Below are 26,320 nucleotides of genomic sequence, written 5' to 3' on the forward strand. Positions count from 1 at the left end.
TTCGTTATTTAACACTGGCAGGGAAGTGACGCAACCTGCCCTGAGCCGTCCATGGGACGGGGGACACAGGACGGGGCCTAGGCTGACTTTGGCCCACCATGTCCCTCCGTGGAGCTGGTGCTGCTGGGTGCCCTGGGCTGGACGGAGCTCCTGCGGAAAGGCTGAAATCCCGGGGGGAGCAGCCAGAGCTGTGATGCTGCAGTGGGAAACAGCCTGTCCTCCTGCAACCGGTGTTGCACAAGCAGAGCCACACACACAGGTGGAGACCCCCCCCCCCCCAGCCCCCGCGCTCGCCACCGGCAAGGATGGGTGGCCCAGAGCCCCTCTGAACAAAGGGCCTAAGCCGCACAGGCAGTGCAGTCACCGACCCAGCACACATTCGGGGATGGAATGTGTTTTGAAAGCTGCAGGATGCACACAGGCAGACAGAAATGTCTGCAGCGGGTTTGCTCTGAAGTTGTTGCATTTGCCTGTGTCCTGGGCTGCAGGTCGAGGGAGGGGATTCTGCCCCTCTGCTCTGGTGAGACCCCACCTGCAGCGCTGCGTCCAGCTCTGGAGCCCCCAACATCGGAAGGACATGGACCTGTTGGACAGGGTCCAGAGGAGGCCATGAGCACCTCTCCTGTGAGGCCAGGCTGAGAGAGCTGGGGCTGTTCAGCCTGGAGAAGAGGAGGCTCCGGGGAGACCTTAGAGCGGCCTCCCAGTGCCTGAAGGGGACTTATAATAAAGACAGGGAATAACTCTTTCTCAGGACCTGTTGTGATAGGACAAGGGGTAACGGTTTTAAACTAGAAGGAGGTAGATTCGGACTGGACATAAGGAAAAAATGTTTTACACTAAGATTGGTGGAACACTGGCCCAGGTTGCCCAGAGAGGCGGTGGATGCCCCATACCTGGAAATGTTCCAGGCCAGGTTGGCCGGGACTCTGAGCAACCTGATCTGGTTGGAGATGTCCCTGCTCCTTGCAGGGGGTTGGATTGGATGGGCTTTGAAGGTCCCTTCCAACCCAAACCAGTCTGTGATTCTATGAACTAGACTTTGTGCGTAATACGTAATGTATATTAAAACCAGACCTTCTTTATATCCATGAACGCTGTATCCGTACACATACACACACACACACAGCTACAGGTGCACACATCCTTTAATGACTAACTTCTTGTATTAATAAAGTGTTGGGGTAAGTTGCTCGTACTGCTTTTCTCTTGCTCGCTCATTGTATGCTTTGCATACAAGTAACCTAGAAGTGTGTAGTATCTATCATCTGCTACGTCTTCTATACAAACTATTAGGTCTAATGATGATTAAAACTAATTAATTATTTTGGAAACTAGAATATATACAGCATTTCCATGGAGGTATTACTGTGAGTGCACTGTATATTAATAAATGATCACATCTCATGATAAAGGGTATGTATAAAGTGTATATAATGATATATGTATGTAAATAATGTATAAATATGTATGTAATGTATAAATATATATGTATGTAATATAGCATACACAGTAAGTTTAATACCTATGTAAGTAAAATATACTTTATTAAAATATATAATAGTCCTAAATATACTACATTTAGAAAGGTATTATTGAATCTAAATACACATTTGGGATGGCCATACCCATCAGCTCACTCTTGCTGACGTTGCTCTGGGGCCCGGCAGCAGCTGGGGCAGGTTGGCGGGAGGACACTGGCACTCCCAGTTACCCCCCCACGGTGGGACATGGCCCGGGCTGGGGGCTACAGGCACTCAAACCAACGTTAGTGGGAAGAAAAATAAAGCGATGCCCCTCCCCCCCCCCCCGCCAGGAGCTCTGATACACCAAAGCAAGCACACAGGTGAGAGAAGAAAAATTTAAAAGTTTATTAAACATTAAGAATAACAGACCAAAAAAAAAAATTATTTGGGCTGAACAGCATACAGGATGCAATCCATCTCATGTCATACAGCTAGTTTGATCTTATTTGTTAAACTTGTATTTAAACAGATGCTGTCTTGTGGTGTTGCCAGAAATACGATGGTTGATCACTTTTAAGATTTAATACATTTTTTTTCTTCACATAAAAAAAAAAAAAGCCAACAAATAAACTGCACATCTCTATTGTAAATTACATGCAAAAATAGCTTTAAAGCAATAGCCGGGGTTATTACAAACCCACAGAGGCAAGACACTCAAATATCAGGGGCCTCTGGCACTCCTGAACGCATCCCGCTGGCACTTGGGCTTACAGAGCGCGTTCGTGCCGGCCCGGGTAGGCTCAACTGCCTAAGTCAAGCTCGAAGCCTCGCTCCTTTCATTTTGAATTTCTTGCTTTTGTGGATTCAAGTCAGAACTTTATTTCCATGGTGCTAGAGTTAGTGACTTTAGCACCACTCAAGAAAGGAAACAAATAATCCCCCCCCCGCCGCCTCCTCTGCCACGGGCTTTCCCACGGAGAGCCCAAGGTGCTCGTATTCACAAATACATCTCAAATAAAATTTATTTTTAGAGGGCATTCTTTTCTAAAAAGAAAAAAACAGCTTCTAAGCTTTAGCAAAAACAACAAAAAAGTCAAGCATTTTACCAATGCTCACGGTTTAATAGAGGTCAGTGAATTATTTAGACACGCTATTAATTATTCTGCAAATATATATATTTCTATTTTTAGAAAATTACATTTTCATATACCTACAAACTCCTTCATGAGCAACAAAGCCATCAGAGGTGTGATGAGTCCAGCTAAGCTGTCCTTGGGAACTGAAAATGAGCTGAACTTTCATTTATTTATTTGTTATTGTTATTTCAGGGAGACAGCCTGCTTAGAGAACCTGAGTTTTTCTCAGTTTTAGCCCACGTATGTTACCTTTTTCTTCCCCCGCCCTCTCTTTTTTTCAGCGTGAGCTTTTCAGAGGAGCAAGGGTACATAACTCCCATGTAAGGTGTGAGTGCCTAAGTCCCACAGGCTCCTCTGGAAATCCTCACTCCCAAAACAGAGAAGACGCCAGCCTGCACTGAGCCAGGTGCCCGGGCTGAGGCTGACAGCCCTTCCCGCTCCTGCCAGCACATTTCCAATCCCCTGAGCCACGCACTTGCCCGGCCGCTCTCCCGCACAGCGGGATGAGGCGAGGAGGCATCTGAGCAGCTTTGGGGCTGCTGGACGAGGTAGCTGCCGGAAACCTCTGTGCTCCTCTATGGCCATGACTTAATAAATCTGTGACATCCAGCCTACAAAACCTACCATCTCCCACTCCTTCCCTGCCCAAAAGAAACAAAAGAATTATCTGTCATTTTTTTCAAAGCTGCCTTTTGCATTTTAAAGAATGTTTCGTGGTCGCAATGCAACCCACCGATGGCCCTAGCTAGTCAGGTACCAGCTGATCTCACGTACACCACTCCTGCTGTTCTAGTGTCACCCCAAGGATCATTGTCGTGAGGGCAATTATAAGCTGTTGCAATTTGCTCTGTTGCTGCTAAAAGTGTGTCCACAGCAGTGGCTGGCTGAGCCCTGCCCCGGTCTTGCTTCTTCCAAAGGCAAAAAATAAAATTGATTTCATTGTGGCTATAGCAGACAGACTGACTTGGGCCAAACACCGTCAGCCCCATTTCTCTACCCATGCATCCAGCGGCTTAGAACATAACTTAGTACTCCTTAAACTTTGCTGCAGCACATGGAAATTCAATTTGCTGAATAAATGGTCCACAGGCAAGTGCTGCACATGTTAAGGGGACGCTGACAAGTCCGGGATGTTTAAGGAAAAATGCCATTGATGCGAGGGTATTTTTAATGCTACACAAAATGTTGAGGCCTTTGTAACAATCTCCTGAAGCATGAATAATGATTTAATGGAATGAACAAGGTTTTTATTTGAAAATAATGTCAAAACACTTCGAAAACTGTGAGCAAGACATGTAGCACCATATTTTCCTCACACGTTAATAACCGTATGCAGTACGTACAACTGTATACATGAACACAGCTGTTTATAAAAGAAATTTCAGCTGGAAACAGATTCTAGCAGCAGCAGCAGATTAGAAATGACTATGCATTTTTTATGTTATATATTATTTTTCTGCCTTTACAAAATATTGTGTTGTCCAATCAATAGTTGACTAAAACCCATGTTGTGCTTTGTCCCTATTAAATAGTTTCTTTATGTGTTTCTGATGGAAAATAATAAAGTCTCTCTTTTTTAGTAATATGGAACATCCTGGAAAGCCTTATTACTGCCATAAAAAATTAATTTAAAGCACAGAACATGCCGGTGTGCCAGTGGCAGGCTTAAAATATTAGAAATTTTAAAACAAAAAACAACAATCAACAAACCCCATAGCATTTCCTTTCTGTACAATAATGGAGAATATATATCTTTGCTATATATTTTAAACATGGAATAGCTTTTTCTTTTTGCTATATATATGTCTTTCAAAATACATTGTCAGTATTTGTACTTGAAAAATACTGTACAAAACGAACATACTATAATTATTCTGTATAAACTTTATACATTTTATAATATCTATCCTTTTGGTCTATAGTAAACACTTAGATTGATTGGATTAACCACAGTATATGACAACACCATCCCCTTCTGAAATACACCAGTGTCTCTTACATTCATTTTTCAGAAGTCCACTTTATATTAGAACACACGTGTTCAAAGCAAATAGAGAGTTTAAAACAAGTTCAGAACCATCAGTTCATGTCACACTCAAAACAACAATCACTAGGAAAATGGGCTTTGCAAACCAGTGACTTCTTCTAACTGAATAAAAGTGATTTTTAAAACAGCAAGATATAGTCCACAGAAAATATATTACAAAACATGGGAAAAAAAACAACTGCATTTAGGTATTTATTAATTTTTAATCACAAAATGGAACTTGAAGAAATGCCTAACTAACTGAAAACAGAAAAGCCCCTCTGATTTCGACATCGGATCTGATTTGATACTATAATTTTTTTTCTCGTTTCAACTAATTATCCTGCTTCTTATACATGCGCTCCCTATGGCTGGGATACAATTAGCATGCTCACGTTAATGTGTCTTTTACTTTTTAACTTTTTGTTAAAGACATTAAAACTCCTGTCGGGTAGGGAAACCATCCTACGTCCACTAGGAACATCCGGGCAGCATGCGCGCTAGCGTACAACAGGATTATTGCTTCAGGTACAGACAGTGTAAAACACACACCTGTGGTCTACCGACAGCACTCCTACCTGGGGTCTGCGGAAATAAAAGGAACCTTAATAGCTACAGAGAAGCCATTATGGGATCTATGATGAGTACAGCTAACTCAGTCTAACAGCACTTTAAATCTGAAGACAATTATCACCAAAACTTAAAATACAACAAAAGCAATCTATAAATTAATATTTCTGCAGTGTAGTACTAAATTATTATTTGTGCACTTTATTAGCATGTTAACTTTTCTGATTAGACATACTTAAACAATAGCTTGTTACTCTCGAAAAAACTGAGATCTACTTTTTTTCTTTTTTCTTTTTTTTTTTCTTTTTTTTTTTTTATAATTTATACTGGGATCTTTCCAAGTAAATCAGGAGGATGGAACTGGTTACAATAACATAAAAACCCTAATCTGAAGCAGCACTGAAAAAATATAATAAAAAGCTTACTATGGCGGTTCTCAACAGTCCAGGTAAAAATGTGGCACCCTTTGAAGAGGGCTTCATAAAAATGGGAAGTGCTGAGATGCGTGCGCACGCACACACACACGCACATGCACACACAAGCACACACACACACACATATACAGACGTGTGAACACACATGTGCACACATACGCAGGTACACGCATACGCAAACAAAAAAATAACATAAGTCAGTTTTGTTTCTGCTTCTGGTAAAGTGCTGAAGACAGAAAGGTTGGTTTGGGTGTGGTGCTATCAAACAGGAAACACATTGTCCATCTATTCAAATGCCAACCCGCAACAAAAAAAAAAAAAAAGAAAAAAGAAAAAAAAACCCTGCTCCCCTCCTTGAATTTACAGGGGGCCATGTCGAGCTTCGTACTTTGCAAGGACGTTCTTGCATTTGCCCAGCTCTTTCCGTAAGTCGGCCACCTCTTGGCGGAGAGCCGAGTTCTCCTTCTCCAGAAACGAGGCGCGGATGGCGATCTGGTTCTCCTTCAGCCGGCGGGCATCCCTCGATCGCTTAGCAGCCATGTTGTTCTTTCTACGCCTTGCCCAGTATTTGTCATCCTGCTCATTAAACAAACAAGATATTAGATTTCAGTAAACTGAGCGGTCACCAGGATGTGCTCTCAGCCACAGCCTCCCGCCTGGGGATGACTTAACTCCGCGCATTTTGCTTGCCTGGCCCAGCGAGCCCTGACAGTGCCAGGCATCACTGGGACAAAAGTTACAGATTTATATGGCATAATCCATCCAAGGAGCACAGATGCCTGCCCATGTTCCTGTCAAAATGTTTACACTAACTCCCTCATCCTCTTGACTGTGAATTCCTCCAAGGAAAAATGAAGCAATATTCCAGTGGTACAACTCATCTCACATCTATGCTGACCTAGTTAGCACATCCACCTTCGCATGTGGTGACTCACTCTCTACCGGTTGCTGGAGCAGTATTAATTACCTCTTGTATGTCCCTGCTCATCTTTGTCAGCCAACACCTGATTCACTCTGTTTGTTGCTATCATCCATTTCATCAATGGTTCAGCTTTTTTTCCTCTGTTCAAAGCTCTTTCTCTACAGAGCCCCAAAGCATTTCTGTTTGCACCCTAGAACAGCAAGTCACTGGAAGAGGATTCCTCGGCACAACAAGGATGGCTGCTGTGATACCATCCACAAAGAGATTAGTACAATAGGCTTTGACTGGGGGGAAAAAAAACATTTGCCAGAAATAGGTCCACTAACCTCTGAAGTTTCATAAGCTAACAGGTTCCCACAGTGTTATCCCTAAAAACTCACCTCTAGGAGACGCCCTTATTGCACTGGAGCATCAACAGCTCTAAAGTCACTAACTCTTCAAATTAAGTGGCCTTCAGCGAAACAACAGCTTCAATATGGCTTTGAAACTGAATTAGAATTCTAGAAATTTGGAACAACTCAGGAAATAGAAAGCAGGCAGAATCTCTCATGAAAAGTGACATTCAGTCCCCTGCAGAGTAAGAGTGACGCAGCCATTCAACCCTCAAATTGCCTGGTCAAGTCAGATAGCTCAAACTTCCCCTCCCAGAGTCATCCCTCCATTTTTATATGCTTACATTCGCTTGTGCAGCTCTCGTTTCACCAAGGATGGTAGCACAGTTCCATATCAACTAGAAGGACCAGGAGCCATCTGCTTCTAGGGAGCACTGAACAGACAAATACCCAGCACTCCTGTCTTTCAGCACGAAGCACGCCAGGCCTAATACCGCTGCTCTGCATTTTCTCCTGCTGCTTGCACAAGGCAAAGCAAGAGCAAAACGACTGCTAGAAGTACTCTACAACTGCTTTATACTAGTTTAGCTTAACAAAGTGTGCAGCAACGATGATTTGGAGCAAGCGTATCTCTAAATTGCTCTTCACCTGTACTTAGATGAGACCCCCAAAAATCCTCTTAAAAACAAGCATGCAGCAAAAAGCTATGACCCAAATCTTGTTTATAATTTCCCATCTCATTCCACTCCACAAAAATCAGCTTTAAGCAATTTATTAGTGTGCCACCTAGGCTTCATCCATCTTTATTTTAACAAATTGCTATGGCAAATCCCTTAATCCAGGCCTGAAAGAGGTAAGGCTGGCATTTCAAAATCACATGCAACCCAGAGACGATTGACTGGTCTAATCTGCTTACCCTCCCCCAGAACTCCCCAGCCATGCCACATGCCAGGGCAGAAGCAGCACTTGGGTCAAGCACTCTGAAATGAGTCAAGGGCAACTGATGTAATTATCTCGGGGAAACGAGAGACCCTGAACTTCCAGTTCAGTCTTAGGCTGAAAACTTAGGTGCTCCACCGCTGCATGCAAGACATTGATATTTTCCACCTCTGGCATGAAGTAGTCCAAGGGCATCTTTGGCAAAAGTTTGCTCTGACAAATAAGGATTTCACCAAATGACAAATGGCACCAAGAGGCAAACTCCAGCCTCCTTACACCCCTGCAGCCATTTCTGCATCAGACACCTCTCTTCAGGCAGACCTCTCAGCACATCGCAATTCCAACATAGCATCATTGGTAGTAAAATTTGCTCAGGTAAGTAATGGCATGGTGCAGATAAACCTTTCTAAACGAAAGATGAAGATACTACACACAAAGTAGCAGCAATGTACCACCTGAACACTACTGGAATTGTGATTTCTGTGCTTTTAAATCGCACAACAGTATCCTTAGGGATAAAAATAGCGAATAGCATCAGCTTCTCTCCCTAATGCTATCAATTTGGTGGAAACACATGGCATCCCAGCCTCTTTGCACGTGCGACCAGAGATTCCCACAGACTCCAACAGGCTTTCAGTCTGTGTCTTGCGGGGGAACAGCAGCAGCAGAACGAAATTCTGCACCGACTACCTCTGATGAAAAAGGTCCTCTTGGAAATCACATACTGGGGATAGAAATTCGCAAATAATGACAATTTCACATTTTTTTTCTAAGCTGAATCAGTTCGTCAATTTGTTCTGCTCTCGTAATACACGCTCTTTGCTCTTCACATCTCAGAAGCAGTGAGAGGCACAGACAAGGGTGCTCTTTCTTTATAAACATTGTGTTATAATGGTAATATATTTAAAATATTGTATTAATAAAATTATTGGCAGAATAATTTTGTTCTGTTTTCCTACAACTAGTTTAGATTCCTTCACCTAGATCAGTAGTTTTTACTATAGTGTTCCCATTCCTTATTAAACCCAGAGCTAAAGCAACTTCCAAACAAGACACAGTACACTTCATCCTGTCATTATCAGGGACATCCATGGACCCTGTAGGGATTCCTTGAAGAATTCATAATCTATGCTGATGAGACAGACAGAGGATGGAGGAAAGGGAAACATGATCAGACTGTTTCATAAGTGGGAAATATGGGACAAAGTAAGCTTGTTCAAGGTCATGCAGGAAGTTTCTGGCATACAAAGGAAATGAATATTGATTTAATGAATTTCAGCTGTTCCATAACTAATAAGGGACATCCTCCTCTCAGTCTTACTGAGAACTGTTACAGTTCTATTCTACAACAAAGTTATATTCAGTTTGGCAGATTTACCTTACATGAGAAAACAGATTAATGCTTCAAGCCTGTATCTCAGAGAATAACTGTTATAGAGCCTATACGAACAACCTCGTCACCAGTTCCAATTTACCTTCAGGTCGTCTGGAATGAAGACTTTGCGAGCTTTCTTAATCATTGGCTGTGGTTTCAGCTCTTCTTCAGAGAATTTGCGCTTACGAGGGTCAAACATCTCCTGGCCAGGAATACTGGAAAGAGCAAGATCTGCAGGGTCAGGTTCATAGCCAACAGGAACTTGGATAGTCTCAGGATCAATGGGACTGGGTGTGTTTCGGTTTGCTGGCAAGATCTGACCTATGGAAATAAAGGATAAATTCAGCTATGTTAGAAGAAAATACATAAATAACATCACTGAACATGGCTTTTAGAAAATCCCTAAATGCTTCACAAGCAATAATTCTTTAAGCTTGCACTGTAAATTGGTATCTACTCTTGCTAAATATTAGATCGTTCATTTTGTAGGGTGCGTATTCAGATCCAGACATGCTCATGCCATTATTTTCAGAATTGGCTCCTACTTCTGGTTGCTAATCCTGGATGTTCACCTAAAACGACCGAATCCAGCACTGAGTTACACTAGACTGCAGGCATATCACTCCAATCCGTGCCACTTCATTAAGATCACATCCTTCGGAATAAATCATAAGTACTGTCATTTAGTTCTAATTTATCCACCACACTGTAATCCTTCCCAGTTTTCTCATAGACAGATTTCTTCACACATACCTTTGAGGGTATGTTTAGTTTACAAGCAAACAATGTACAGTACTTGCAACAGGACAATATCTCATGAAAATGTACTTTTGAGCTGTGCTGAAGCACTCCACTAAGGAGACTGCTACTGTCTATGAAATCCTACCGGTGATACCCTGAAAGACAGTGAGGGAAACTAGCAATATGAAAGGCTACAAAAACTACTCAAAGATGCTCTGCAAAAATGAAAGAACACTTATTTATGCCACATTGCTCTTCTATGGTATACAAAAATCTAATAAAAGGGAGCCTATCCCTGAAAAAGAATGATATCCCCTCTGTTTGTCTTTTTAATCTTAGATACAGCCTTCAAGATCCTACAGCACCAATTCAGGCACCATTCCCACTACAAATCCCATTTAAAATCTCAACCAAAGGTTGCAAAAATAGGATCCTAAAGTCAGCTGCCTAAACACGGACTATCCCTGGGGGCAGAATTTTCAGAAGTTTTCACATGCCTCAGAAGTACAAGCCTCACAAACTTCAGAGGGACGACTTCTGATTGAAGTAGATATTCTTTTATAATTTTGGCTATTAGCTAATTCATTTTGACTTTAGAGATATGACAGCTTTCATAATAACTACAAAAACATCCTGTGACTGCATAATATTTCCTTATTTGTGTCTGCATCTGCAATATTTATGGTGTAAAATGGTAAACATTAAATGTCATTTCTAATTACAAACCAAGGCCAGCGTTAACAATGCAGTTTTCATTTTAATCTAGAAGATCGCACAATATTGGAACTGCATAGAAAATGCATGGGGGAATTGCATTGCGCAAGCCAAGGCTCGCTAACAGAGAGCTCGTCTTTTGTAACTCCTGTTTTAAAGCAGCACTGATGAAATCAGCTTCCAGTGAAGGCTAGGAAGGGCCTGGCACAAGAGAAGAGGAAGATCAAAGTTATTAAAATATGTATAAATCTGTAGGAGAGGGAGCGAGAGGAAAGGATGCCGTTACCCGCGCTGTACCAACAGCGGAGCGCTTCCTCTCCTGCCCCGGGACCCGGCACGCCGCTGCCAGGACCTCGGTGCTGAAAAACTGCTGTGCCTCACCGACGGAACCGGCAACCACGGCCGCCACGGCCCGGCCCCCGCTGCCCGCCCGCCGCCGCCGCCTCGCCGGCCCCGCGCCGTGGGACGGGAGAGGGGGGGCCGCGCTCAGCAAGCGGAGCGGGACGGAGCGGCCGGGCAGCGCTGCGGGAACGGGCAGGGCTGCGGGAAAGGGCAGCGCTGCGGGAAAGGGCAGGGCTGCGGGAAAGGGCAGCGCTGCGGGAAAGGGCAGGGCTGCGGGAAAGGGCAGCGCTGCGGGAAAGGGCAGGGCTGCGGGAAAGGGCAGCGCTGCGGGAAAGGGCAGGGCAGCGCCGCCTGCAGCCCGCTGCCGCCACTGCAAGTGCGCACGGAGCCCTCGGCGGGGAAACCCGGGCCACGAACCGCTCACAGCCGGCCCGCACGGCTCAGTGCACCTCGGCATTCCTGTAGCCTTGCTTCAAATGGACGGCTAATCCCATTTCAGATATATGGGCTGGCAGAAACAGGCTTATTTAAAGGATTAGATGCAGGAAAGCTTCCTTTGATGAAAGCAGCCAGGTGTTTTTTTAATGCAGACAAATATACAGACATACGCACATACAAATCTCGCAAAGTCTGTAGCATAGACAAAAACTAAGCAAGACACTAGCTCTGAACAGTTTTATAATACTTCTGGTGAGCATGCAGGATGTTTCTAAAAGTCAAGCAGATTGTGAAATCTGCCCCAGCTTTCTAATTGCCCTGAACAAAAGAGCCTATATCTAAATATTGCTGAAATTCTAGATACACGGTATCAGTCAGTCATCTATAATGTGCCATGTTACACAATTACATGAGCTTTGTAATCATTGGCCTGAAGAAATGCTACAATATCTCCCTGAAAAAGGAAGGGGCAAAAATGCTCCTTTTAAACGTGCAAAATTGAGGTATTGCATCTTACAAATGCAACAGCAAAACAAAGAACAACGCATCTCCAAGGTGATCTGCGAGAACAACCTACAGCAATCAAGATCCTGCCTTGTTCCCTACATCCATGCATTGACTTCCGCCAGTCTAAGAAGCTCTCACTGCTAAAGACCCAGTCCTTCAGCAAACGCAAGACGTCCCACGTGCCACTGCGAAGCTCGTTCAAGGTGAATGCTATCGCTAATGCAAAGCCTGAACAATCATGCGCACAGCTAAACGTTATCACCCAGGAGCCTGAAGAAGATTGCCCTGTAAGATATTCCTACACACACACTGCACGCACACCTCTATCCGTCTATGTGGGCTGACTCGGTCCTGTCTCGCTCCTGTGAATTATCAGGAACTCCACTGAGAACAACAGAGTTAACAAGGGTGTCTAAAACCCCAGGCAGAAAAACCAGTATTTCCTTGTCCAGTGTTTTACGTTAGGCAACTCCTGGCACTTGGTATCTTTTTATTTATTCTACCAAGTTTTGCCAATAATACAAGCCAGGAACCTGTCTTCATTAGCTTATTGGCTAATGGCCATTACATCTATGTGGTGCTGGAACTCGTCGTAACCCAAGACGACAGCGTGGGCTGCGCTGGACTCGGCACTGCTATTACGGCAGGAGCACAGTGCGTGGCCTCACGTTACACTGCTCTCCAAGCTCCTCTCCCCGTGCGAGCACAGCACTTTAGCTGTGCATCCTTCTGCCAAATTTGTTCAGGGTGTTATTTTTATGCACTAAATTCCTCACAATCAGAGGTAGGTCACATAAGCACAGCAATCTGAACATCATGTGCCCAGCAGCCGACTAATCCTCACATCAGCAACCTTCACAGCTGTCACAACATCCAGAGAAAGAGCTGGTCAGAGGCCGTAATACGCAAGGAATCAGTCAAGGAGGAAGCCTACAACGCCAGCCGCCGAGGCCAGGCAAAGGTAAAGCACCTCACCGCTCAGCACTGGGAGCCAGATGCTTGTTGTGAGTTTCTGTATTATTAAAACACTCTGCACTCACGACAGCGGCCAAATTTTCACAGCAGTGAAGTAGCTGGACTGTTTAATGTGCTTAGCTTTGTTCTCAATGGGGGCCGAGGATTGCCAAGTGTTTTGGAAAGAACTTAGCGCCTCTATTTAAGTTGCTGAAACGAGAGCTCTTGAGCATTAAGCTCTTTTCAAAATCCAGCTGCAGAGCTCCACGGTGGTGGTGGACGCAAGCTGGGAACAATGGTTAATGGAAACTTCCCCTCATACCACCCTAGTGATGTGTCTCAACCATGGCCTGGAGACACCACAACTATGTCAACACTGGCCTTTTGTCTGGAGGCTTTCCCACTTGTAGAGCTCCACTCAAGCAACATGCAGTATGCCAGGACAGACACAGCTCCAGGTGTCTTCTGGCAAAGGAATTAGCAGGTTTTGACAACCCCAGCCCTTTCAGCTGCCCCAACATCTTGCCTGCGCCAATGCTCTTGGTGTTGCTCTGGCAGATATTACCACTAGCAGAAAATTTTCCAGAAAGGACTTGAAAGAAAGTTGGCTGTTCTAACCCTTTCAGTCCTCCTCCCAGCAGAGACTGCCAGCGAGGAAGTCCAACGTAATGGCAGTATTTTCAGTGTGGTTCCTTGTTCAAAGAGAAATGGACTCAGGCCATTCACTTGTGTCATCTAGGTCACCAAACGGCTAGTAAAAAACCAGCAGCTTTTAATTGCTTGCAGTAATTAAATTCACAATTCAAAAGCACAGTAGCATTTTATATACCTACAAAACCAAAATGCTGATCTGGTATCATGGGGAGCTCAATCACTGTATCCTGACTCTTAATTTCCCCCTTCTGAAACATCCCACCTACCAGCTGTGCCCAGGAGAGTTAAGACGGAAATAACCTCTTCAACTGCACCACTGCTTAACAGACTTCTTATTTGTATTGCAAGAGATCCCCGGCGAACGTGGAACTCAATTTTGAATCATTCAACCCCCTTAGAAATATGCCTGATTGTCAGAAAATCTCCCTTCTCACAGCCCTTCCATGCTTTTCATCAGCTCAACAGCTGGCTGGAGAACAGTGATGAGGAAAAGAAAAGCAAAGGGAGTGAAAATGCTCTAATAAAGATATTTTCCCCTATTTTTCACACATATGTTGGAGGGAAAGAAGAATTTCTCATTCAGTTTACTAGGAGCCCAGAGATAAAATATGTGTTTGCTAATAATTTTTCCTTATATAAACTACAGGCAGTTTGGGTATGTCAGTCAGACTGTACAGTACGGCAGTTAAATGGACAGATAATCCTCACCCAGAGCTGCTCCAGAGAACCCCACTGCTCGGCCAATATGTCTTCCAAATCATCTATCCACTTGGTGGCTGGCCAGCTATTTGGGATAGTTCTCTTACTCCAAATGACAGCCTGTCCCAGACTAATCTGTCATCTATTTCTGAGTTAACTCCTTCAGCCTCTAGGAAAAGTTATCTCAATGCAGAACACAAGGCTGTGTGCAGGAATCCAGACAGGTAAAAATTCCCACAGGCAATAAAATAGAAGGAGTATTCTGGAGGCCAAGATTTATCCAAGGACAGTACCTTGCTGGGTTATAATACCTCAGTTACAATATTACAAGCATCATCTAATTTCCCTACTACTAGGATTTTAGTGTGTTCCAGAAACTGGAACACTCACATGGATAGTAAGACCATAATCCATACTAGCACTAAAGGGAACGAGAAGCCATGCTGTATGATCTTCCAGCCCTCACATGGCAGGACAAAACCAACCACTCTCTGCCTGGGGGTGAAGACAACACTTCACCCCTGGGTGTATTTATGTAAGCAGTTATCAGAGGAGCTTTATTTTCTTCCGAAGCACCAGGAGATCAGTGCATTTTGACTAGTGCTCCAACCTGGCACAGACATCTCTCTATTTCTTATCTTACACAAACTTGATGCCGCCAAACATGGGGTGACTGCAAACACTTCCTGAGGAAAGAAGGATCTCAATCCAGCGCAACCACAACATATTCGCTGCTAACATACACTAAAAGACTGGCACATAAAAGTGTTTTTCAAGCATGTACTTTTTAAAGATATCGACATTGTTTACAAATCTTGTGCATTTAATTATAAAAGAATTGTCATTTCCCCTCCCAGCATTGTGTGCCTCCCGCTCTGGGCCTCTACAGTATTATTACAGGCAGGACTGGTAGTCTTACTAAGATTGTCTGACACTTCCCATTAGAGGATGCTGTCTTCAGTTCCTTAGACGTTTGCCAGATTTCAACCATTCTGTTTAGATTTGTGTGCGCCAGTTATGTTTCTGCCAAAATGGTTCTACAGTTTCCTGAAAAAGGTTCAGCAAAAATACTTTGTTTTGAACCTGTTAAAAACTTCTGGCAAACTTCACCAAACTGTGCTAGTGGCCTGTGCACTTGAAGAGAGGGCAGCTCCTGGATCAATGTGTCCCGTTCTCACCAGCCTTAGCGTGAGGTGGCAAATGAAAAGTTATCTTTTCAATTTGTTTTTAAAATTAAATGCAAGAGTTGTTTTAAGAAGCACAGCCATTGTTGCAACAACCTTTAAAGTTTTGATCACATACTGTTTTTTTCAGATTCTTTCTTCATTCAGGAGTCACTTGCTTACTCCCATTTTGATTTATCCAAATGGATCTATACATTATCAGCCACAACTTATTCCAACCTTGTAGAGCTATAATCATTGACTTTCCAGGAGTTCTCCCAGCACTAACAATTACTGCATCTGTATGCTTCATTGAAAAAAATATTTTCCCCACAAGAACCCTATGAAAGAAGGGGCAGCACTTCCTCTTTGCAGGTGAAGGACAGAAGTATAGACATTTTAAATCAAAAATATGCAGTCTCTCCGGTTAGCTAACATTATAGGCAGTCTGCATTTCCAATCAGCTCTCTCTGACTTCAGTTACAGGTTAGGACTGTACATTGATGCAAGTGAGGCCCACCCAAGGTATCAAACCGAGCTCCTCATAAAATGAGAAGCAAACATGCAGTGTGACAAGCTCATATAACCAAGTGACTTGCTCAGAATTCTGATGAAACTTCGTGGCAAAATCCAGTCTCTCTAGACAAAATCCTTCTGTCGTTTCTGTCAGATTTTCCTTTCTCCTCCTGCCGTTCCCTGCATCCTCTCACATCTGCAGTAAATGAGGTCAAGATCCAAGATCCTACAGACAACCGCTTCCTTCCTGATACAGCCCTGATTCAACCCAGAGCTGGTTTGACCTCTGCATTCAAAAAGGGAAAAGGGAAAAAAAGAGGATATAATGTAATTAAAGCCTGCATCTCCAAGTAGACAAGAGAGGGGCATGTGCTCTCTGAAGCTGCATACGTGGCCTTCAGTTGAGTGCTTGCAAGATTTTGAGGGCTTGACTTTGCAACTCCTGCATGTGGTTAGCATAATGTGCATATAATATGCTATGCCTGCTGTGCCAGCAATATTGTGCCGTTCAAAAGCAGTAAATAAACAAATACGAGGCACCACCAGGTAGAATTTTCCACGATGTCTATGGTGCTTAAGACTCTGCTCTTTTGTAAGATCCATACTCTGAAAACCTCACCCTGTCTTTAGCTTGTACGAAGGCAGCATTTAGCTCAATGAGACCCCACTTCTGAAAGCTATCAGGAAATCAAAATTTTATTCCCTCCCAAACCAGCCCCAGAAAATCAAACTGAAAGAGGTCTGAAAGTAGTTGTCCCTCTTCTGATCATTTCACCCTTGCAGGTGTGCTACACACAGAAAGCGAGGGGTTTAACCTGCTCCTGGGACAGTGCACAGGGATTTTCAAATTCTTGAAAAGCATGAAATCCACAGCCCTCTTAAACGCCTTTCTGATTTTTTTTTTTTTTTGTAGGGTGCTGCTGTCCTTACAAAGATAGGCCAAAGTGGCATTCAGCAGGGACAGGGTCTGAAGAGAAGCTGCAGACAAGAAAGTTCACATAGGTATTTAATTTTTATTTACACTTGGCTTAGAAGCACATTTCACTTCAAGACGCTGGCATTCTCTGGTGCACTGGAGCTTTGTGACATCCTTTGGCGTATCTGTGTGTATTTTCATTAACTGGCAATTCACATATAGTAAAGCTCCTCAAAAAGTACAATTCTTCTTTCTTTTCTTAAAGGGAACGTTCCAGAGAAGCATCAGAATTGTTAACCTGTTCTGAAGGAGACAGAAAGATCCATTTTTCTTTCCTTGGACAGTTACATATGCAGCTTTAATAAATCAATCCTCAAATAGTAGATTTTAGATAGAGCCCCTGCTTCAGATAACAGCCCCCATACGGCACCCATAAATGTGCCCCCACGTGGAATACCACTCAAAACAAAGACAACACTTGTCCTCGAGATGCATTCATGCCAGTGCCAGTGTGCTCTGCAAGATTCCAGACCAGGTAAGTTCCTCTCACACTGTTCTATTTATTTGGCTAATGAACATCCAGGCCAGCCCACTCTCAGTCAGTAAACAGGTCTTGCAAAAAGCCATCGTGTAATCCTGAAAGCATATGCCACGCATGACTCACGTATCTGTTACCCAGTTCTGGTACCCAAACCCATCTTGTTTGGGTGTGTTATCAAAACACAGCTGAGTGAGATTTCAAATGGCATGGAAAAGCCAGGTGAAACAGGTACGTTTTCTCTAACTCCCCATCAATAGCTAATGGCAAGCCTAAGAGACTGACAACAGATGCTATCAGCTGCTCTCTGAATTTATCCCTTAATAAAAAGGGGTCACTGGTCAGAGTTACAGGAACTCACAAAGCTCATCTTCTCTTTTGATCTGTTCTGTATGCACAAATCCCAACTCTCTGTTGAAAATAGCTTTTCATTTTTACTTTTTAACATTTTTTTTGTTCACTAAAACAAAGTACAGTCTTTATGTGACAAAACTAAATTAATGCTTCATAGAGGGTGACTTGTATAAAATAATCACATTTTTTAAGAAGTAGAGATACCAGAATGAGGACACACTGTTCCCATAACCTTCTAAGTAAGACTTAGTACATTTTCTTTTCTCTCTGCCTTAAATTAGGACCCTCTAACACGTTTTGGAAAAAAAAAAAACAAGCAAAACCCTAAAACTTGTATTCATGTTTTCTTACAGCCCAACAACTGCAGAGGTCTAATTTACTCTTACATACTAGTTTTATTTGCAATGAGTACACACAAAGAAAGCACAAAGGTGTGTGGTCGTATTTTTTTTTTCTCTATTGATTTTTCTCTATTTATCTTTATTTACAAAGTACACAAATACATCAGTCTCAGGTAGTCTGAAAAATGGGTCAAGAGGAGGAAGGGAACATGTAACTGCAGCTTAGGGAAAATTCCAGGAGAATAGCCTGTTGCATACGGACATTACCCATGTGCCTGTAACTACTTCTTTACAGCTGCTGCATAACACAGGTTTTCACGGCACATCAGACACAGACAAAACCAGGGAACTTCGAAAAGCAAATCTGATTAAAAGAAATTACGACACTGAACACTGGGCAAGACATTGTCTTATAAACTAATTTCTAAACGTGAGAGAGTCATCTAACACTGAAAAATGGCAAGAAACTATGATGCTGAGGAGTCTCAAAAAGCAAACTAATGCTGGCAGAGATTTCTGCACCTAGGAACTCTGTCACGGTTTTATAGAAAGATGAAGGTAAAGCAAACAAAAAATCTCAGGGAAAAGCAACCAGAAAAAGCAATACATACCAAAATCTTTATGTTTTTATCTTTTAAAAACAGTAGCAGTGAAAAAGGTAGGTGATGGAATATTTCTTGAAGAAATTCTGGAATCCTAATACATATTTTCCTTCTCGTGACCTCCTCTGCAAATTGTCCATAGCCCTGAACTGAGACTCTGAACACACTACATATGCATGTTCTGAATACAACAGATGCAGAACCTGTGAAGATTTTGAACTATGTTAAAAATGATATGAAAACACCCCAAGACACTAAAGGCAAACCTCCTTCTCTCTCCTGAGCCGTGCATTTATGGTGGTACCTTCAGGAGGCATCTCAACAAAACGGATCAGTGAAACTTAGCTTGACTGCTATTTGAGACTGCCATTTCTTTCAAACTCTTGTCCCTCAATTCACAAGTAATAGAGATTTTACTTTTGCTATCACACACAGCGTGGCTCTCCATTGCCAATCAATGATAAAAATATTATCATTAAATTAAGTCAATGTATTAAAAAATTCATATATTAAAAATAAAAAAATATATTTGAGTGAAACCTTGAGACCACGGTGAACTGGCAAATCACTTACAAATTCACTGCATATGGGAGCTTTTAAACATACATGCCTGCATTTTACATACATAAACATAGAGACACTGTTCACTGAAAATTGTCATTAAGAAAAGCGTAAGCCAACAGCAGCCTTGTTTACCACAACTGTATTTTTAATATAGTATTTTTCTTCCAGTAACCATAGCTGCAAATTTCAAAATTAGTTGCCAATCCAGACATACCAAATTACTTTCAAACAATGCCTTGGCACTGAAACTTTTCTTTAACAGAGCCCCTTCTACCCTCTTCAAATACAGTAAATTTCATAGAAGTTTCTGCCCGCGGGGAACACAGTCCTCTGTGTGCTGCGCTGTGCTCGGTGCTTCCCAGGAGCCAGACAACCAGCTCAACACCATTCTGATATAAAATAATGGGTTTTCCTACTTTCACAGGCAACATATCACTGGTATGGAACACCACTATTTCAGGTTTATTTGGGAAGGGGGAAGTGCCAACTCTGACTACCTCTGACTCCTTCAGTCCCTACAATACTTAACTTATATTAAATATAACAATGCTTTACTAAAAGCTGATTCCCACAGAAGTAAATTGACTGGTCCGGCTTCCTTTTTTACAATTATGGTCATCCTGTTCTCCATATGGGATACCTGTGAGGCAACATCGGCCTTATAGTATTTTGTTGCCCAAGGTTTTTGAGAGGATTTAGGGGGAGGACAGGACACAACACAATCCTTCATGTTACTTTCCTCTTATTCACCAGGTTACCCGTAGGCAAAGACGCTGCAGGCTTCACTGCTCCTGCAGAGCTCCCACAATGTGCCCCTGCTGAATACAGGATTGGGTCTGCAGGAGCTGGCCATGCAGAAAAAAGTGTATCTGTGCCCAAATGAAAGGAGAGACATTGGAGAGCTGGAAAGCACTGCAAGCTGAGGGCAGCAACAACTCATAGGCTTGGAAAATTATGTGGGCTTTACCTTTTACACTCCTGTTAACTCTGATTTTCATGAAGTAGGTGGTGTTGCTACAGCAACTGTCATATCACATCATTTCTGCTGTCTCTGTCACAGAGATCATCTTATTTTATCTTAAACTCAGATATGCAGCTTTTCTTCTATTCTAAAGCCCTCTATATTTTGGATATAAAAAAATTACACAAAATAAGAGCTGTGCCATATAAAGGATATTTTTTTTAAAAATGTAGCGAAGCTTACAGAACATTTTTATTTGTTCTCCTTTTACAAATGCAGAAGGAATAAAGAAAATTGTAGTGACCAGATTTATGGTGCTCCAGAGTTTCAGAAATAAATTAACAGCTGGTCTCATGAAAAAGATGCTTTGTGCCACCCTTAATATGTTCTTCCTACAGAAGCTAACCCTGTGTTCTGGTGCACTTCACCAGAAGTAACTCATTTATTCACAGGTGAAAACATCTTGCTTCCTCATGCCCAGGCCATTTATGTACATACATTCCACACAATTCACACCCAGCTTAGATGATGCTGCCCACTCACCGCACACAACATGCTGTTTGACTCGCGCACCTCACCCGCTTGACCTGCAGCCTGCATGAAGTATCTACTGAAGCAGAAGTCTCAACCCATCTTTACCTGTTCAGAAGGTTTGTCCTAGCTGCTAGGGATGAGGTGGCCAGCCATCTTTGCAGCGCCCTTCCTCAGTAACCGGAGAACTTGGCTCTAACCCCTTTGCCTCTATTTTGCTACCTTGATAACTTCTTTGAGGACAATGCACAAGCAAAACTCAATAAAACCCTCTTGATGGAAAGGCTCTATTAAATTTTTGTTATTAACATGCACTCCAACTCATGCACTCACAGATTTTCCTTTAAAAAAAATTAGAAAACTCAACATAGAACAGTAGTAAATATTCAGTTACACCCTCAGGCTTCTCAGGAAACTAGAGAAAGCTCTATGTTTAGTCAAAGGTTATTGCACGGACCACTCAGCTGCTAGCACAGCTCACACCACCAGAACAAGCTCTGCCGCAGCCGCAGCCTAAGCTGGTGAGTATTTATATCTGCTTCTTCTGCAAGCATTTCCAGTCACTTTCAAAACAATCAATGCCGTCACCAAATTACACTTCATTTCTACAAAGACAGGTCCTGGGCAGATGGATATCTGCCCACACAGATTTAACTCCTGGGCAGGAACTGTATCTGGTGTACCTGGTTAAAGGCTATGCACATAATTAAGATACCAAGCGGCTTTCAGTTTTTTCCATTACTTTGCAAGCTTCATGTCAGTGCCCCAGTACTGGACAGTAAGTCTTTAGCTCAGTTTCCTAGAGAAATTACTTCTGTGCAGTCGAACTGTACATATGCCTGTCTAGCCTCCTCCAAAAAACTTCTGAAACTGTTCGCCAATTTCAAACAAATTTGGCAGAGAGGTATGGACATGTATTACTCACAAGCTTTGTGAAAACAACGTAAATGAAAACAGCTTTTAACTCCCTGGCTGAGGGAAGGCTAAAGGAGCCTCACTACACATCAGAGAACCCACATAGATTTTGCTCCTTGTGGAACCGATTTCTTAGGTAGGTAGTAGGAAGGAAAACAGAAAGGTATTCACCAAGTTACTATTTATTATGGCAGTCAGGAAAGTCACTTAATCCTCTTGTTCTCTACTGGAGTTGGAATATCTTTTCATCTTACCCCACCCACTCATTTACTATTTCCAGTAATCATGAGCAAAATTATTTGACAACTGCACTGTCACTTAACAATCACTCTGAATTCCACACAGACACATCCGGTACTGATAGCCATTAGAACAGTCATGGACATATCCTGTCTTAAAAATCAATGTAGAAGACAGTCAGATGTGAACAACCCAGCTGTCTGGTATCATCTGAGCATTTATTTATTCTTATAATATGTAGTGAAAACCAGAGCTCTACTAGAAAGAGCTTTTTTATATTATCCACAGCACTTATTATGCAAGTAATTTAAGTCTTCCAACCAAGACACAGTAGGAGTGTTTGGGAATCAACCAATTTGCTCTGGCAGCAATGAAACATTCCTTATTGGGTTTGGAATGGGGAGGGGTTCGGTTGGAAGGGGGAATTTTTTTTTTTTTAATATTTTATTAAAATGCAAGGTTAAAAGCTAGGTGAGGGCCACTAGGTAGGACTCGCAGTTAAGAATTCGAGTGCTCTAGATTTATGCTGGAAACTGCATGTCTCTGCCCACTTGAGGGATACACACTAACACACAGACCAGTATTTGCAAGATCAGAGGTCCCTTCTAACCCTCTTCCTTCTTACTCTCACTGCTGTTATTTCAGTGTTACCAACATCCACAATTACTGAAGCTTGGGGAAGAAAGGGTTAAACTCAACAAAGGGAAAACAGGCCAGAGAAACACCTTTCCTCTTTCTGCTTAACCGGATAATTGGTTAGCAGGAACCTGCTTGATGAGTTTCAGCAGCTCCTAGAGATCGGCAAGGCTGTTTCTTGAGATTGGCTAAAGCTGCAGACTGTATAAACACCTTTAAGCCGACCAGCCGGCTACCCCTTGCTAAGGTTGTTTTTTTGACAACTAAAATTTCCTGAAGGCAAGGGAGCAGTTTGTATACCAAAGATCCATCCAAACCCTGTAAGAGCAGGGAACTGAACTATTTCAGGCAGAATGTTTTACAGAGGTTATATACATAAAACTGTCTTATGGTCAGAATAAATAGATGATTTAAAAAACACTTAAGTGAATCAAGAAAGACTAAATAATTCTCACTGCAATGGAGAGACCATAACAGCAAGATTCAAATGAATAAATAACATGTTCTGTCCTAGTAATTTAAGGGGCTAAGAAAATTCTAGTCCTGAAGGTTCATGTGACAAATCAAAAGGCTTCACTGGATCTGTACAATCCTCTGGGCTTATTACTTGATACCATTTATCTATAATGCAAAGATTTTACTCAAGTAATTAGTGATTTTGAGTCCAGTAGGACTCAAAGGAAATACATGAGGGTTGATTTTCACACAGGGATTATCCTGTCCTATATCAGATGTGTGTACAAGCACGTGAGCTAAAAAAAAAAAAAAAAAAAAAGACTACAAACCCCAGTAAAATCTTGGTATAAATTCAAACCAGTCACAACTGTGTAACCAGCAAAGCAGCATCTATAGCAATCAGTGCAAAATACTGGAAAATATTTACTTAGCACTGTCCGTATTATGATCTTAATTTCTATTTATTCACCTTGATGTTTCAATTAACTGAACTCTGCAGCTGATAAACGAACATTTATACATGCTGAGTTTTAACATCAAGAACCAAGGTTTCCTTTCCTGAAGCTGTCAGTCGACAGCAGCCGGGAGTCTCACCACAGCGCTCTTTCTCCCAGGTTCTCTTCTCTCTGAGGATGCAGGAGAGACTAGGAGAAGGCAACTGCAAATTTATCCTAAAGTACAGATTTGGGGAAAAGTATTTCAGCTTTTCACAGTATTGATCTGCCCAGACACAGCTCAAAGTGTCTGATAAAATTACTGTAAAAACAGACTTCCAGGCTCAGTACTGTTTGTATAAAACAAACCAACCAACCCATCCCCTCCCCAGCCCGTTTCAAGACAGATGCCCCTTCACAAAATAATGGGAACTGCTCCTCAAACACTACTGCTTGCAGTCATGTTTTGTACCCCCTCCCCAAGCGTTATGTCTTTTTGTACTATTTTTTCATACAAGGGTGCCCTGAGAGATGTTGGGGTTTCAAACCCAGAGCCAACTTTCCAAAACATGCTGTACTTTGAAAAGCCCATTTTTGTTTCACAGAGAAATAAATGAGTTTGCATCATAAAGCCTTTATCCCCCCAAACCCAAAGCCTCCCATACAGTTAAAAATCAAATCCAGCTTTATTCTCCTGCATGAGTCAGGCTGCATGCAAACAGCTTCAGAGGGAAGCAGACTTGGGGTGGAGAATAGAATTCAAGTAAGAAATCCAGAGAGGGATACTTGTTCTTCTAACAACACACTCCTCTTTTCCCAAGACATTTGCAAATATTTTCATTTTAAAACTAGAGGAAAGCCACCCCCTTCCCCCAAAAAGAAGTTTTAAAGATTATAAAGACACACAAGGACACACTTTATTATTTTAACAATTATTGCTATTTTCAGAACTCCAGCACAGCTACTTCCTTCCATAATTGGACTTCAATCAAACCCTAGTGAAGCTTTTGATCTTGGAAAGAGTAACAACATAGCTCTGTTATCAGCACATAGGGGGCAAAGAGTAGGACATCCAGAATTTTTCAATAAAACAAAGTTAATTGCTTTGACTTATATTTATCAAAGGTCATGGCTACAAGTTCTGAGTGCACGTACATAACGGTGCACACTGAGAAATCTTGTATAGATTGGCCAAAGTAAGTGTTGGGATTACACTATCTGTATGCATTAAAAAAAAAAAAAAAAAGAGAAGAAAAAAGCAGCAAAACAATGCTAGATTACTATCCAAATATACCCCAGTGGATGTCCTGCCAAATAGCAAATATGTGGCTGTAAGCTCCAAACTGAAATAAAAGCTTGGCCAGAAGCCCAGAGCCTCACTGTATTTTGCTCAGCTAGCCATAGTCTGGCAGAACAGAGCGAACACATTCTCAGCCACGTGATAAAGAAGCCCGTCGGGCCAAGCTGATTTCCTTGTGTTGGTTAAATGTGATCTTCAGACTGTACACACCAGCGGCTTTGGGAAAACGTGAGAAAGTGGGAAACAAAAAGCCACGGACCATAAACTGAACGGCAGTAAAAAAATTAGTTAAAGGGTTTGCTTAAAAGCGAGCGTTTCCAGTGCTGCTGTTAACTAGGCTCCTAGGACTGCGCAACGGCAATGGTGCTCAACACTGGGCATTCACCTGGATTTTGATAGGAGCTGCACACCATCAGCTCCTTCAAAGATGCAGACCCTGAAAGGACCTGATTTGGAAAAGGCACTGTAAATTCTTCATTGTAGAGGATTATGAGAGCTTCTCATCAGTTGCTCAAAAATACAAAATGCTGAATGACTTCAAATTCCATATTCAGGAGAATTAGAGGTACTTAGGCCTCTCAGGATGTGGCCCAGTACAGGAAGGGTATGACTGATGGTGATATACATCCTCTACAGCTCAGATTTTGGTGACATGACTTAAATAGCCCAAGTAGCACTACTGAACACAGAGAAACATTCATGCAATGAGAGACACTTTGGCCAAAGCATTGGATCCGAGAAACATGCAGGGTCTAACGGGATAAAAGCTGCCCTGATGATGAAGTATTATATTTTGATAGTAGTGATAATAATGTTTTTAAATAACTGACTTACGAAGAGACAAACAGCATCCCTGGCCAGCATCAGTGGTACACGTGACTCGTGAGAGCATGTCACATGTGGAAGCAGAAAGAAAAGCCTCCAAACACAAGACCTCAGAAGTACCTCCCTGCTACAGATAAGAGCAACTCAGATGAAACAATCATGAGAGTACATAAGAAAAGTGAGATTTGTTTACTTTCTAACAGAAATAAATTGATAACCTAGACACGTGCAGCAGCTGGTGAAATCAGAGACACACATGAGTTGACAATTACACCTCCAGTTCTTTCCTTCTATTTGGCTAATGATTTCTTTTCACGTGTTCAGAACAGCTTCCAGACAGAGACTACCACAATTTTCAACAATGACTTCAACCATGTCGCACTGAGAAAATTGAACAGATAAGAGAGTTTGGAAAAGTGTTTCTTAAGCCTGGTGATGAGTCCGGTCCAACAGAAAGATCAGCCCTTCTAAGAGTGGCCATGTGATTACGGATGCACAAGCATCAGGTCTCAGTATGGACAATCCATGCCCTGAATTTTTAAGTGCCAAGACACCAACAGCTAAGGTGTTTCAAGTAGACACCCAAACCGCAGCTGTCCAACATTTATAACTAAAGGCTTGTGGTTTAACCTCCTCAGAAGGTTGATATGCAGGTTAACTTTAAACACGCTGCACTCATTCCTAATTCTCTTATTTAAGTATACAGCTGAGTGATGCAGGTGTTCACAAGGTCAATCTCCTGCTCCATTTTACTAAATTTGTGTTGCTTTCAAAAAACGGCT

At 42.3% G+C, this 26,320-nt stretch overlaps 1 protein-coding gene across 1 annotated transcript in view; it reads right to left on the bottom strand.

The window, feature by feature from the left end:
• Window positions 1-1,844: 1,844 nt before the first annotated feature.
• HLF (HLF transcription factor, PAR bZIP family member) overlaps window positions 1,845-26,320 on the bottom strand; it is a 36,643-nt gene continuing 12,167 nt past the window's right edge. The window contains exons 3-4 of the mRNA XM_086762393.1: window positions 9,298-9,518; window positions 1,845-6,205 (exon numbers count right to left, since the gene is read on the bottom strand). Coding sequence (XP_086618519.1) covers window positions 5,990-6,205; window positions 9,298-9,518 — 437 coding nt within the window. The 3' untranslated portion in view covers window positions 1,845-5,989. The remainder of the gene's footprint in view (window positions 6,206-9,297; window positions 9,519-26,320) is intronic.

This window comes from Chlamydotis macqueenii, chromosome 18, assembly GCF_036417535.1.
Source record: "Chlamydotis macqueenii isolate bChlMac1 chromosome 18, bChlMac1.mat, whole genome shotgun sequence".
Lineage (NCBI taxonomy): Eukaryota > Metazoa > Chordata > Aves > Otidiformes > Otididae > Chlamydotis > Chlamydotis macqueenii.